Source organism: Mobula hypostoma, chromosome 2, assembly GCF_963921235.1.
Source record: "Mobula hypostoma chromosome 2, sMobHyp1.1, whole genome shotgun sequence".
Taxonomy (NCBI): Eukaryota; Metazoa; Chordata; class Chondrichthyes; order Myliobatiformes; family Myliobatidae; genus Mobula; species Mobula hypostoma.
In genome coordinates, this window is record NC_086098.1 from 82560901 (window position 1) to 82574605 (window position 13705).

Genomic DNA, 13705 nt, shown 5'->3' on the forward strand with positions numbered 1-13705 from the left:
CAACTGGCAGAGATCCTGCCTCACAGCTTGAGCGATTGGGTATTGATTCTGACCTCTGGTGTTCTTTGTGTCACCGCACGGCTTCCCACTGTGTTACTCCCACATCCCAAAGGTCGGGGGGGGGGGGGAATCTAATTGAAACCTACCAAATATTGAAAGGCCTAGATAGAGTGGACATGCAGAGGATATTTCCAATAGTGGGAGAACCTAAGACCAGAGGGCACAGCTTCAGAATAGAAGTACATTCCTGTAGAACAGAGATAAGGAGGAATCTCCTTAGCCCCAGAGTGTGTTGAATCTGTGGAATTCATTGCCACAGATGGCTGTTGGAGCCAAGTCATTGAGTAAATTTAAAGTGAAGGTTGAAAGGCTCTTAATTAGTAAGGGCATCAAAGGTTATGGAGAGAAGGAAGGCGAATGGGCTTGAGAGGGAAGATAAATCAGTCATGATCAAATGGTGGAGTAGACTTGATGGGGTGAATGACCAAATTCTGCTCCTGTGTCTTGTGGTCTAAGATACAAGAGTCAATATGTTATTGGTGGCTGTAAGTTACCCCTAATGAGCAGGGGACAGATTGGATCTGGGGGTAGTTGGTTTTGGTCATTGTTACATATACTGAGAATCAGTGAAAAGCTTGTCTTGCATACTGTTCATACGCATCAAGTCATTACACGGTACATTGAGCTAGAATAAGATAAAACAATAACAATGCAGAATAAAGTGTAAATCCTACCAAAAAAGTGCAGTGCAGGTTAAATAATAAAGTGCATGATCTTAACAAGGTAGATTGTGAAACCAAGAGTCCATCTTGCCATACAGGAGGTCCACTCAAGAGTGCAATAACCGTGTGATAGAACCTAAACTTGAGCCTGGTGGTATTCTTGGATCCCACTCAACCCCATACACCTGCCTTCTTGCCATATCCTTTGATGCCCTGACCGATCAGGAAATTATCAACTTCCATTTTAAATATACCCATGGACTTGGCCTCCATCACAGTCTGTGGGAGAGCATTCCACAGATTCACTACTCTCTGGCTCAAAAAAAATTCCTCCTTACCTCTGTTCTAAAAGGTTACCCCTCAATTTTGAGGCTTTGCCCTCTAGTTCTGGATACCCCTACCATACCTCCTCTCCACATCCACCTTATCTAGTCCTTTCAATATTCAGTAGGTCTCAATGAGATCCCCTATATTCTTCTAAATTCCAGTGAGTAGGAGCCCAAAGCTGCCAAACGCTCCTCATATGTTACTTCTTCATTCCCGGAATCATCCTCGTGAACCTCCTCTGGACTCTCTGTAATGGCAACACATCCTTTCTGAGATATGGGGCCCAAAACTGTTGATAATACTCTTAAGTGTGGCCTGATGGGAAAGAAGAGGAATATAGGGAGAATAGAATGGGAATTGTATAGGTTTAGTGCGAATGGATATTTGATATTTAGCCCAGATTTAATGGCCTGAAGGGCCTGTTTCAGTATGACGACTATTATTTCTGATAAACATGTTTTTTATGCCACTGAGCTGAAATTGTATATTAATGAGTTTCTTTTCACAGAGTATAATATACTACCTGATTCGTTCCCCAAAGCTGGAGGACTGGTTAAGCAATGAATCCATACAGGAAGCTCTGCATCCCTGCACAGCGTGGAATTACATTGACAAGGACCCAGCAGTTTTTAATATGAACATTGATGAAGACTATGACCATTGCCTCAAGGGAATCTCAAGAGCCAGTTTCTGCAACACTTACCTGGAATGGATCCAGCATTGCAACAGTAAAAGGACAAAGGTGCATAATTAAATGATATTGTCGATTTCATTCGCCTACATATTAGTCCCAGGACATTTTGATTATTTCCCTCTGGTTTACATACATAACAGAAACAAAAACAGGCCACAGTGGCCACTGAGTGTTTCTGTGTGGTTGTGATCTTCTGCTGCTGTAGCCCATCCACTTCAAAATGCTGCTCTTCTGCACATCACTGTTGTAATGCATGGTAATTTGAGTTACTTTTGCCTTCCTGTCAGGTTGAACCAGTCTGACCTCTCTCAATAACAAGGTATTTTCTCCCACAGAAAAGTCGCTCACTGGATGTTTTGTTTCTCGCACCATTCTCTGTAAACTCTGGAGACAATGGTGCATGAAGTTTCCAGGAGGTCAGCAGTTTCTGAGCTAACTCAAACCACCCTGTCTGCCACCAGCAGTCATTCCATGATCAAAGTCACGTGGATCACATTTCTTCTAATTCCGTGGTTTGGTCTGAACAACAACTGAATCTCTTGACCATGTCTGCATGCTTTTATGCATTCAGTTGCTACTACATGCTACTACTATTAGATATTTGCATTAATGAGCAGGTGTACCTAATAAAGTGTCCAGTGAGTGTAAACCTGTGTTTCCATTCCCACATAATCCCTCTGATGCCTCTCTTCATCTAATTCTATCAGAATTTCCTTCTATCCCTTAGTACCTCCTGTGCTTAATCATGAATGCTTTCATACTTTTGCTTCAATGTCTGTTTGTGGCAAAAGTTCCATCTCTCCCTTATAATTTTCAGGATTTATCAGTTTACCATTATAGCCCCTGATGATGGTCTCCCTCAAGTACAAATAACAGATCAAAATTCAAGATTCAAAATTATTTTTCACATGTACGTACATCGAAACATACAGTGAAATACGTTGTTTGCCTTAACAACTGAAGCACCTGGATATGTGCTGGGAACAGCACAAAGATGTTGCCCCATATTCCAGCACCAACGTAGCATGCCCACAGTGCTCAGCAGAACAACACAGAACACAACAAAACAACAACAACAACAAAGCAAGCCCTGTTCCTGCCTCCCATCCACCTACCCATGCATATAATACAGTTCTCCAACCCCAGTGCAGACTGACTTCACCTTTCGGCCTTCAGTAGACTTGGACTCTCAGTCTGGACCTTTAACTTCCCCAGCGGATTTGCAGAAATTCACCGGTTTGTACGATAGCAGAGCGATTCGCGTAACACTTTACAGAGCCAGCAACCTTGGTTCAATTCCCACCGCTGTCTGTAAGGTGTTTGTACGTTCTCACCGTGGCCATGTGGGTTTTCTCCAGTTACTCCAACTCCTCCCACATTCCAATGATGTATGGGTTAATAGGTTAATTGGCCACATCAGTGTAATTGGGCCGCACAGGCTCATTGGGCCGGAAGGACCAGTTACCGTGCTCTCTCTTTAAGTAGATAGATAAAAAATTAATTAATGTGATCAGTGCAGAAACAGTCTATTTTCACTTCTACAGAAGTTAATAATTGCTGAATGTGTAGAAAGATTGCATTCTTGTGAATCACTAAGGTATTATGATTTGTTCTCTCCCACGTGTATTTTATTTTTAGCTCTTTGCTATTAATAGCTCAAAGCCAGTTAAATATGGAATACAAAGAACAAATATCGTACACTTCTGTCAGGCACTGTGTACAGTGTTTGGATTAAAACGCTGCGACTCAAAAATGATGTTTGACCTTGGATGGACTACTGTGCAGAATCAGAATCAAGTTTAATATCACTGACAAATGTTAAATGAAATTTGTTGTTTTGTGGCAGCAGGAAGTGCAATACATAAAAAAAATCCTAGAAGTTATAAGGAAATGAATCTCAGGGTAGAATACGGTGACTTTTTTTAATTCATTTACAGGATGTTGGCATCACCAGCTAAGTTGGCATTTATTGACCATCCCTAGTTGCCCTTGATAAGATAGTGATGAGCTGCCTTCTTGAGCCTTGCTAGGGAGGGAATTCCATAATTTTGTCCCAGCAATAATGAAGAAATGGCGATGTGTTTCCAAGTCAGGATAGTGACTTGGAGGGGGATTTCCAAGTGGTAGTGTTACCACGTATCTGCTGTTCTTGTCCTTCTAGATGGTAGTGGTCATGGGTCTAGAAGGTACTGCCTTAGGAATTTTGGTGTGTTATTGCAGTGCAGCTTGTAGATGGTACACATTGCTGCAACTGTACTTTGCTAATAAATATCAGCACTTTTCCAATAAATTTACTTTGAACTTTGAATAAGAAATATAAAAAATAAATGAGAAGTTGAAAAAGAAAACAAAATAGTGAGGTAGTGTTCATGGGTTCATAGACTGTTGAAATCTGATAGTGGAGGGGAAAAAGCTGTTTCTAGAATATTGAGTGTGGGTCTTCAGGCTCCTGTTCCTTCTCCTTGATAGTGGTAATGAGAAAATGAGAAGAGGGCATCCCTCGGTGATGGAGGTGCTTAATGATGGATGGCACCTTTTTGAGGTATCAGTGGTGGGGAGGCCAGTGCCTGTGACGGAACTGGCTGAGATTACAACCCTCTGCAGCTTTTTTTCCAATCCTGTGCAGTGATGCCTCCATACCAATGCACCAATATGATTTCAGAGTGTAGCGGCTTTATTTATGGATTATGGTTTAGGTTTATATTCGCTGAGTTTAGCAGAATAACAGCTATAAAACTTGTTGGGCTAATTTTAGCTGATTTACGCAGCTGAAGGAATGAGTTTGGAGAGACTGTTTCTTCTGATAAGGGAGTCAGGAACAAGAAGACAGTGTCATATAATTAAAGATAAAGATTAGCTTTATTTGTCATGAACATTGAAATGTGCAGTGAAACGTGTCAATGTCAATGACCATCACAATCCAAAGGTGTCCTGGGCGCTGCCTGCAAGTGTTGCCAAGCTTCCCAACATAGCATGGTTCGCAACTTACTAACCCAACTTACTAAGTCTTTGAAAAGCGGGAAGAAATTAGAGCACCCAGGGAAAGCCCATGCTACAAACTCCTTACAGGCAGCCACAGGAATTGAACTCGGACTGCTGACACTGTAAAGCGTTGCACTAGCTACTACGCTACTATGCCACCACAATGCCACAGAGAGTGATCCCAGAGCAGATAATGTCATGTGAAACATGGTGGGTCATGAGCTCACTTTTACAAAAAGCTTTTGAGACATGCAGGCTCAGAGGTCAATTAAAGTGTTGGTACTGAGATTGATAATTTTTGTAAGGGAAGTATACAGTATGAATGGTTACATAACTAGAATGCATGGATGGATCAGAGTCCCAAATCAGAACCAAAGAACAATGTGTGAGGGGGTACTGTGCAAAACACAGTACATACAGTCACACACAGCACATTAGTTACAATAGTACATACAATCACAAAAAAATCTAAGAAAAAGCAGTCATGCAGCCAATCAGGCATGATGAACAAATGGTCTTCTTCCACGTTGTCTTATTCTTTAAGTAAATTGTACTACCAAATAGAAAGGGTGTGACCTTCATGTAATGCTGCCTTGTTCTACGTTGTGTTGCAGCCTGTGAGCAGTGATGGAGATTCCCCTCTGGTAACCCTTTGTTACAGCCTTTCAATCCTTGGCAGAAGAGCTTTAGGGACAGCTACACACAACATGTCCATCAGGTAACCCATCATGGTTTTATCCAATGCAATTACTAAAAGAAATGTAGTGAACATCACAAGAATATGAATGTGCAACAGTTAATGAGTCACTTTGTGGTATGTTATGGACATGGTATTGGATTTTCTTATTAAATTTTTGTATTAAAGGTGGTGTATAAATGCAAGTTGTTACTGATGGTACAGTGATACATCATTTTGAAACTATGCCGTTTCCTATTGCTCATTCTTCCTGGTAGAGTTCAATAATGCATATTTTCTCTGCATGGTGGATTGAAGGGCCTCTTTTTGTGCTATACTGTTCTTGTCTGAGGTCATTTGCAGAGGAATAGTTTTGTAATAATACAGTAATTGCTCATGACACCTAGATTAATGCAGCAAACTATAATGTGAGTTGAACATAAATAGGATTTGGAGATTTGGGTCAAGTAAATTGTAAGCATTTTTGTGATGGAGGCTATTAGAGAATTTTTAAGTAGATAGAAGTGTCAGGCTCAGAAATCATGAAATTTTTACTTTTCAGGAAATGGACAAAGAAGCCTGAAACTCGACTGTATATTCCCCTCCATAGGTGCTGAGTTCTTCCAGCATTTTCTGTGTGTTGCTTAAAAGGAGAGGCTGTACTTGATCTGGTATTGGGAAATGAACCTGGTCAGGTGACAGATCTCTCAGTGGGAGAGCATTTTGGAGATAGTGATCACAATTCTATCTCCTTTACCATAGCATTGGAGAGGGATAGGAACAGACAAGTTAGGGAAACGTTTAATTGGAGTAAGGGAACTATGAGGCTATCAGGCAGGAACTTGGAAGCATAAATTGGAAACAGATGTTCTCAGGGAAACGTACCAAAGAAATGTGGCGAATGTTCAGGGGATATTTGCATGGGGTTCTGAGTAGGTACGTTCCAATGAGACATGGAAAGGATGGTAGGGTAGAAGATCTGTGGTGCACAAAGGCTGTTGTAAATCTGGTCAAGAAGAAAAGAAGAGCTTACGAAAGGTTCAAAAAACTAGGTAATGATATGAATCTAGAAGATTATAGGGCTAGCAGGAAGGAGCTTAAGAATGAAATTAATAATAATATTAATAGGCATCCGTTAGTCTCATGAGACCATGGATTTGTGCCTTGGAAAGTTTCCAGGGCGCGGGCCTGGGCAAGGTTGTATGGAAGACCAGCAGTTGCCCATGCTGCAAGTCTCCCCTCTCCACGCCACCAATGTTGTCCAAGGGAGGGGCATTAGGACCCATTAGGCTTGGCACCGGTATCATCGCAGAGCAATGTGTGGTTAAGTATCTTGCTCAATGACACATGCTGCCTCAGCCAAGGATCGAACTAGCGACCTTCAAATCACTAGACAAACGCCTTAACCACTTGGCCATGCGCCAACACAAGAATGAATTTAGGAAAGATAGAAGGGGCCATGAGAAGGCCTAGGCGGACAGGATTAAGGAAAGCCCCAAGGCATACTACAAGTATGTGAAGAGCAAGAGGATAAGACATAAGAGAATAGGACCAATCAAGTGTGACAGTGGAAAAGTGTGTTTGGAACTGGAAGAAATAGCAGTGGTACTTAATGAATACTTTGCTTCAGTATTCACTACGGAAAAGGATCTTGGCAATTGTAGGGATGACTTGCAGTGGACTGAAAAGCTTGAGGATGTAGGTATTAAGGAAGAGGATGTGCTGGAGCTTTTGGAAAGCATCAAGTTGGATAAGTCACCGGGACTGGATGGGACGTACCCCAGGCTACAGTGGGAAGCGAGGGAGGAGATTGTTGAGCCTCTGGCAATGATCTTTGCATCATCAATGAGAACAGGAGAGGTTCCGAAGGATTGGAGAGTTGCGGATGTTGTTCCCTTATTCAAGAAAGGGAGTAGGGATAGCCCAGGAAATAATAGGCCAGTGAGTCGTACTTCAGTGGTTGGTAAGTTGATGGAGAAAATTCTAAGAGGCAGGATTTATCAACATTTGGAGACGCATAATATGATTAGGGATAGTCAGCATGACTTTGTCAAAGGCAGGTCATGCCTTACGAGCCTGATTGAATTTTTGAGGATGTGACTAAGCACATTGATGAAGGAAGAGCAGTAGATGTAGTGTATATGGATTTCAACAAGGCATTTGATAAGGTACCCCATGCAAGGTTTATTGAGAAAGTAAGGAGGCATGGGATCCAAGGGGACATTGCTTTGTGGATCCAGAACTGACTTGCCCACAGAAGGCAAAGAGTGGTTGTAGACAGGTCATATTCTGTATGGAGGTCAGTGACCAGTGGTGTGCCTCAGAGATCTGTTCTGGAACCCCTTCTCTTTGTGATTTTTATAAATGACCTGGATGAAAAAGTGGAGGGATGGGTTAGTAAATTTGCTGATGACACAAAGGTTGGGGGTGTTGTGGATAGTGTGGAGGGCTGTGGAGGTTATAGCGGAACATCGATAGGATGCAAGACTGGGCTGAGAAGTGGCAGATGGAGTTCAACCCAGATAAGTGTGAGGAGGTTCATTATGGTAGGTCAAATATGGTGGCAGAATATAGTATTAATGGTAAGACTCTTGGCAGTGTGGAGGATCAGAGGGATCTTGGGGTCCTGTCCATAGGACACTCAAAGCTGTTACGCAGGATGACTCTGTGGATAAGAAGGCATACGGTGCATTGACCTTCGTCAATCGTGGGATTGAGTTTAAGAGCCAAGAGGTAATGTTACAGCTATATAGGACCCTGGTCAGACCCCACTTGGAGTACTGTGCTCAATTCTGGTCGCCTCACTATATAGGAAGGATGTGGAAACCATAGAAAGGGTGCAGAGGAGATTTACAAGGATGTTGCCTGGATTGGGGAGCATGCCTTATGAGAATAGGTTGAGTGAACTCAGCCTTTTCTCCTTGGAGCGACGGAGGATGGGAGGTGACTTGATAGAGGTGTATAAGGTAATGAGAGGCATTGATTGTGTGAATAGTCAGAGGCTTTTCCCCAGGGCTGAAATGGCTAGCACAAGAGGGCATAGTTTTAAGGTGCCTGGAAGTAGGTACAGAGGAGATGTCAGGGGTAAGTTTTTTATGCAGAGAGTGGTGAGTGCATGGAATGGGCTGGCGGCGGCGGTGCTGGAGGCAGAAGTGTTAGGGTCTTTTAAGAGACTCCCGTATGGCTACATGGAGCTTAGAAAAATAGAGGGCTATGGGTAAAGCCTAGGTAGTTCTAAGGTAGGGACATGTTCGGCACAGCTTTGTGGGCTGAAGGGCCTGTATTGTGCTGTATGTTTTCTAAGTTTCTATGTTTCTAAGATCTCCAGCATCTGCAGAATCTCTTGTGTTTAAGAAAGGAATCACACCTATTTCAACAAGCATTCGCCAACAAGATGAATGAATAACAGTGTGTTTCCAAGATGATTTGGTTCTGTAGCGGTGTGCTACACACAGCGCTAGAATAACCACACGGAGTCGGTGAGTTGGAGTTGTGATAAAGAGATTTATTCAAACTTCACAGCCTGCTTTAAAGCCTTCCGTTCCCGCCCTCCCTGGACGGGACTGCTGTGGGGAATGCATATTCCCAGACCCTTTCCACGCGCGGGATTCTCCCCCTGCTGGTGAAGATGGCCTGGCGCCCTTTTTGGGGCCGGCCCTCTGCCTGCGCGCGCTGTTGTGAGCCAGTTCGTGGGTGCCAGAAAGTGGGTCGCCACATAACCCCCCTCCAGAACCGGCGATACCTCCCCCAATGTCCGCAGTCTGGATCGGCCTCTGTTTGGGAGGTCTGCCCCTGCGCCGCGGTGCCTGAGCCTGGACCGGCTGCGCCAAGTCCACATGGGCCGGTTTGAGTCGGTCCACCGTGAAAACCTCCTCTCTCCCCCCCAATGTCCAGCACGAACGTGGACCAGTTGTTCCTGATCACCTTAAACGGCCCTTCGTAGGGCCGCTGTAGCGGTGCCCGGTGTCCGCCCCATCGTACAAAAAGAAACTTACAGTTCTGCAGGTCTTTGGGTACGCAGGTCGGGCTCTGTCCGTGCTGTGAGTGGTATTGGGGCCAGGTTACCGAGCCTCTCCCGTAGTCTGTCCAGGACTGCTGTGGGTTCTTTCTCTTGCCCCCTTGGGGCTGGTATGAACTCTCCTGGGACGACCAGGGGTGCGCCATACACCAACTTGGCCGACAAGGTGTGCAGATCCTCTTTGGGCGCCGTGTGGATTCCGAGCAGGACCCAGGGAAGTTCGTCCACTCAGTTAGGCCCCTCCAGGCGGGCCATGAGAGACAGTGACAGTGACAGGTGACAGTGGAAGCGCTCCACTAGTCCATTCACCTGTGGGTGGTAGGCAGTTGTGTGGTGTAGCTGTGTTCCTAAAAGGTTGGCCATAGCTGACCACAGGCTGGAGGTGAACTGGGCGTCCCTGTTGGAGGTAATGTGGGCCGGTACCCCGAAGCGGGCTACCCAGGTTGCGATCAGTGCTCGGGCGCAGGATTCGGAGGTGGTGTCGGTGAGCAGGGCTGCCTCTGGCCATCTGGTGAATCGGTCTACGATAGGAGGTACCGCGCTCCTCGTGACACTGGCAGGGGCCCCACGATATCCACATGGATGTGGTCGAACCTCCGGCGGGTGGGTTCGAACTGCTGCGGCAGAGCCTTGGTGTGCCGCTGCACCTTGGCCGTTTGGCACTGCATGCACGTTTTGGCCCATTCACTGACCCGCTTACGAAGTCCATGCCACAGGAATCTGTTGGAGACCAGCCGGATGGTTGTCCTGATGGAGGGATGCGCTAAGTTGTGAATGGATTCGAACACCCGCCGGCGCCAGGCTGCTGGGACGACGGGGCGGGGTTGGCCAGTAGCTACATCACATAGTAGGGTCCTCTCACCTGGGCCTACGGGGAGGGCTCGGAGCTGCAAACCGGAGACTGCAGTCCTGTAACTGGGGATCTCAGCGTCTGCCTGCTGTGCCTCTGCCAGCGCCGCATAGTCCACCCCCTGGGATAGGGCCTGTATAGTCTGGATAGTGCGTCTGCCACGACATTGTTCTTTCCAGAGACATGCCGGATATCCGTCGTGTACTCGGAGATGTAGGACAGATGTCGCTGCTGGCAGGACGACCAGGAGTCGGACACCTTCATGAATGCAAAGGTAAGCGGTTTGTGGTATGTGAACGCGGTGAAGGGCCTACCTTCTAAGAAGTACCTGAAATGCCGGATTGCCAGGTATAGTGCCAATAGCTCCCGGTCGAAAGCACTGTATTTGAGTTCAGGTGGTTGTAGGTGTTTGCTGAAGAACGCCAGGGGTTGCCAGCGACCCTCGATGAGTTGTTCCAGCACTCCACCGACTGCTGTGTTGGATGCGTCCACCGTGAGGGCAGTAGGAACGTCCATTCTGGGGTGCACTAGCATCGCGGCGTTTGCCAAGGCTTCTTTGGTTTTAACGAAAGCGGTTGCGGCCTCTTCGTCCCAGGTAATGTCCTTGCCCTTACCCGACATTAGAGTGAACAGGGGGTGCAAGGTTAGGGGTGCTGAGGGGAGGAAACAGTGGTAGAAATTCACCATACCCACGAATTCCTGCAGGCCTTTGATTGTGTTGGGTCAGGGGAAGTTGCGGACCGCGTCTACCTTGGCGGGCAGCGGGGTTGCCCCGTCTTTAGTAATCCTGTGGCCCAGGAAGTCAATGGTATCGAGTCCGAACTGGCATTTGGCTGGGTTGATTGTAAGGCCGAATTCGCTCAGGCGGGAGTAGAGCTGGCGGAGGTGGGACAGATGCTCCTGCCGACTACTGCTGGCTATGAGGATGTCGTCCAAATAGATGAATGCAAAGTCCAGGTCGCGTCCCACCGCGTCCATTAGCCGCTGGAACGTCTGTGCGGCATTCTTTCGACCAAACGGCATTCGGAGGAATTCGAAAAGTCCGAACGGGGTGATAAGTGCTGTTTTGGGGATGTCGTCCGGATGTACCGGGATTTGATGGTATCCCCGGACGAGGTCTACCTTGGAAAAGATCCTTGCGCCGTGTAGGTTTGCTGCGAAGTCTTGAATGTGCGGCACAGGGTAGTGGTCTGGCGTTGTAGCCTCGTTCAGTCTGCGGTAGTCACCGCATGGTCTCCAACCCCCCGTTGCCTTGGGCACCATGTGCAGTGGGGAGGCCCATGGGCTGTCGGACCGTCGTATGATCCCCAATTCCTCCATCTTCTTGAACTCCTCCTTCGCCAGTCGGAGCTTGTCCGGGGGAAGCCTTCGAGCACGGGCGTGGAGGGATGGTCCCTGAGTCGGGATGTGGTGCTGTACTCCGTGTCTGGGCATGGCTGCTGTGAACTGTGGTGTCAGTACTGATGGGAAATCCGCCAGGACCCTGGTGAATTCATCGTTGGACAGCGTGATGGAGTCCAGGTGTGGGGCTGGCAACTTAGCTTCACCCAGGGAGAATGTTTGAAAAGTCTTGGCGTGGACTAGTCGCTTCCCTTGCAGGTCAACCAGCAGGCTGTGGGCTCGTAGAAAATCCGTCCCCAGCAGTGGTTGGGCCGCAGCGGCCAGTGTGAAGTCCCACGTGAACCGGCTGGAGCTGAACTGTAGCCGCACCGTGCGGGTGCCATAGGTTCGTATTGTGCTGCCATTTGCGGCCCTCAGCGTGGGTCCCGGTTCTCTGTTGCGGGTGTCGTAACTCGTTGGAGGTAAAACGCTGATCTCCGCTCCGGTGTCAACCAAAAATCGGCGTCCCGACTGCTTGTCCCAGAAGGAGGCTGTCCTGATGGCCAGCCGCCATAGCCATCAGCGGCGGCTGGGCCTTGGCGTTTCCCGGGATTTTGCAAGGTGGTCTACAGCGGCGGGCCTCTGTGCCCCACTGCTGGTGGTAGAAGCACCATTGTTCGTTGGGCTCTGCTGCCGGGCCTGGTCTGGTCTGTCGTTGGGTACGCGGCTTGGTGATCTGTGCGATGGATGCCTCTCTCTCCTTCTTGGCATTCCACAGCACATCTGCTCGGGCCGCCACCTCCCGGGGGTCGCTGAAATCTGTGTCGGACAGCAGCAGGCATATGTCCTCGGGCAGTTGCTCTAGGAATGCCTGCTCAAACATGAGGCAGGGTTTGTGTCCTTCAGCCAGGGCCAGCATTTCGTTCATTAATGCTGACAGCGGCCTGTTTCCCAAACCATCCAGGTGCATTAAGCGGCGTGCTCGTTCGCGCTGTTAGAGTCCAAAAGTCCTTATGAGCAGGGCTTTGAATGCTGTGTATTTGCCATTCTCCGGGGTCGACTGTATAAACTCCTCAACTTGTGCAGCAGTCTCTTGGTCGAGAGAGCTCAGCACGTAGTAGTAGCGAGTGGACTCCGAGGTTATCTGCCGAATGTGGAATTGAGCTTCTGCTTGTTCAAACCATGAATGGGGTTGCAGCGTCCAGAAGCTTGGCAGTTTTAACGAAACTGCGTGAACAGATGTGGCGTCGGTCATCTCTGGTCCAAATATCGTTTGGGCCGTCGGGGTCACCAATTGTGGTGGTGTGCTACACACAGCGCTGGAATAACCACACGGAGTCGGTGAGTTGGAGTTGCGATAAAGAGATTTATTCAAACTTCGCGGCCTGCTTTAAAGCCTTCCCGTTCCCGCCCTCCCTGGACGGGGCTGCTGTGGGGAATGCATATTCCCAGACCCTTTCCGCGCGCGGGATTATCCCCCTGCTGGTGAAGATGGCCTGGCGCCCTTTTTGGGGCCGGCCCTCTGCCTGCGCGCGCTGTTTCATGAGCCGGTTCGTGGGTGCCAGAAAGTGGATCGCCACAGTTCCACGTTTAAACTGATCATTTTAACCATGAGTGAAGCCACGTATGGAATATTCTGAAACTAGTGCAGATTGGGTCATTCCAGCAGCTGAGACTAAGCTACAGAAAGAGGCTGATAGATTTTAGAGAATTAAATGCAGATTTAATCCTTTTCTTTTAAATACTGAGGCAATGGCAGTACAAATCATTCCTGGTAATTTACCCTACAGTCACAGAGCAAAGTAGTACATGAGGCTGCCTAACAAAATAAGAGTCATGGTATTGCAGAAAAGGTACCAAAGTGGGACAAAGAAGGTTCACCAGATTGATTCCTGGGATGGCAGGACTTTCATATGATGAAAGACTGGATCGACTAGGCTTATACTCACTGGAATTTAGAAGATTGAGGGGGGATCTTATTGAAATGTATAAAATCCTAAAGGGATTGGAGAGGCTAGATGCAGGAAGATTGTTCCCGATGTTGGGGAAGTCCAGAACGAGGGGTCACAGTTTAAGGATAAAGGGGAAGCTTTTTAGGACCGAGATGAGGAAAAAC

The 13705-nt window shown here is 47.3% G+C and overlaps 1 protein-coding gene across 3 annotated transcripts in view; it reads left to right on the top strand.

Annotated features, from left to right (window-relative positions):
• Window positions 1–13705, top strand: part of LOC134341494 (pecanex-like protein 1) — a 275158-nt gene that overhangs the window by 198591 nt on the left and 62862 nt on the right. For all 3 annotated transcript variants that reach the window (XM_063039370.1, XM_063039362.1, XM_063039377.1), the window contains 2 exons: window positions 1558–1791; window positions 5340–5443. In XM_063039370.1, the coding sequence (XP_062895440.1) occupies window positions 1558–1791; window positions 5340–5443 (338 nt within the window). The remainder of the gene's footprint in view (window positions 1–1557; window positions 1792–5339; window positions 5444–13705) is intronic.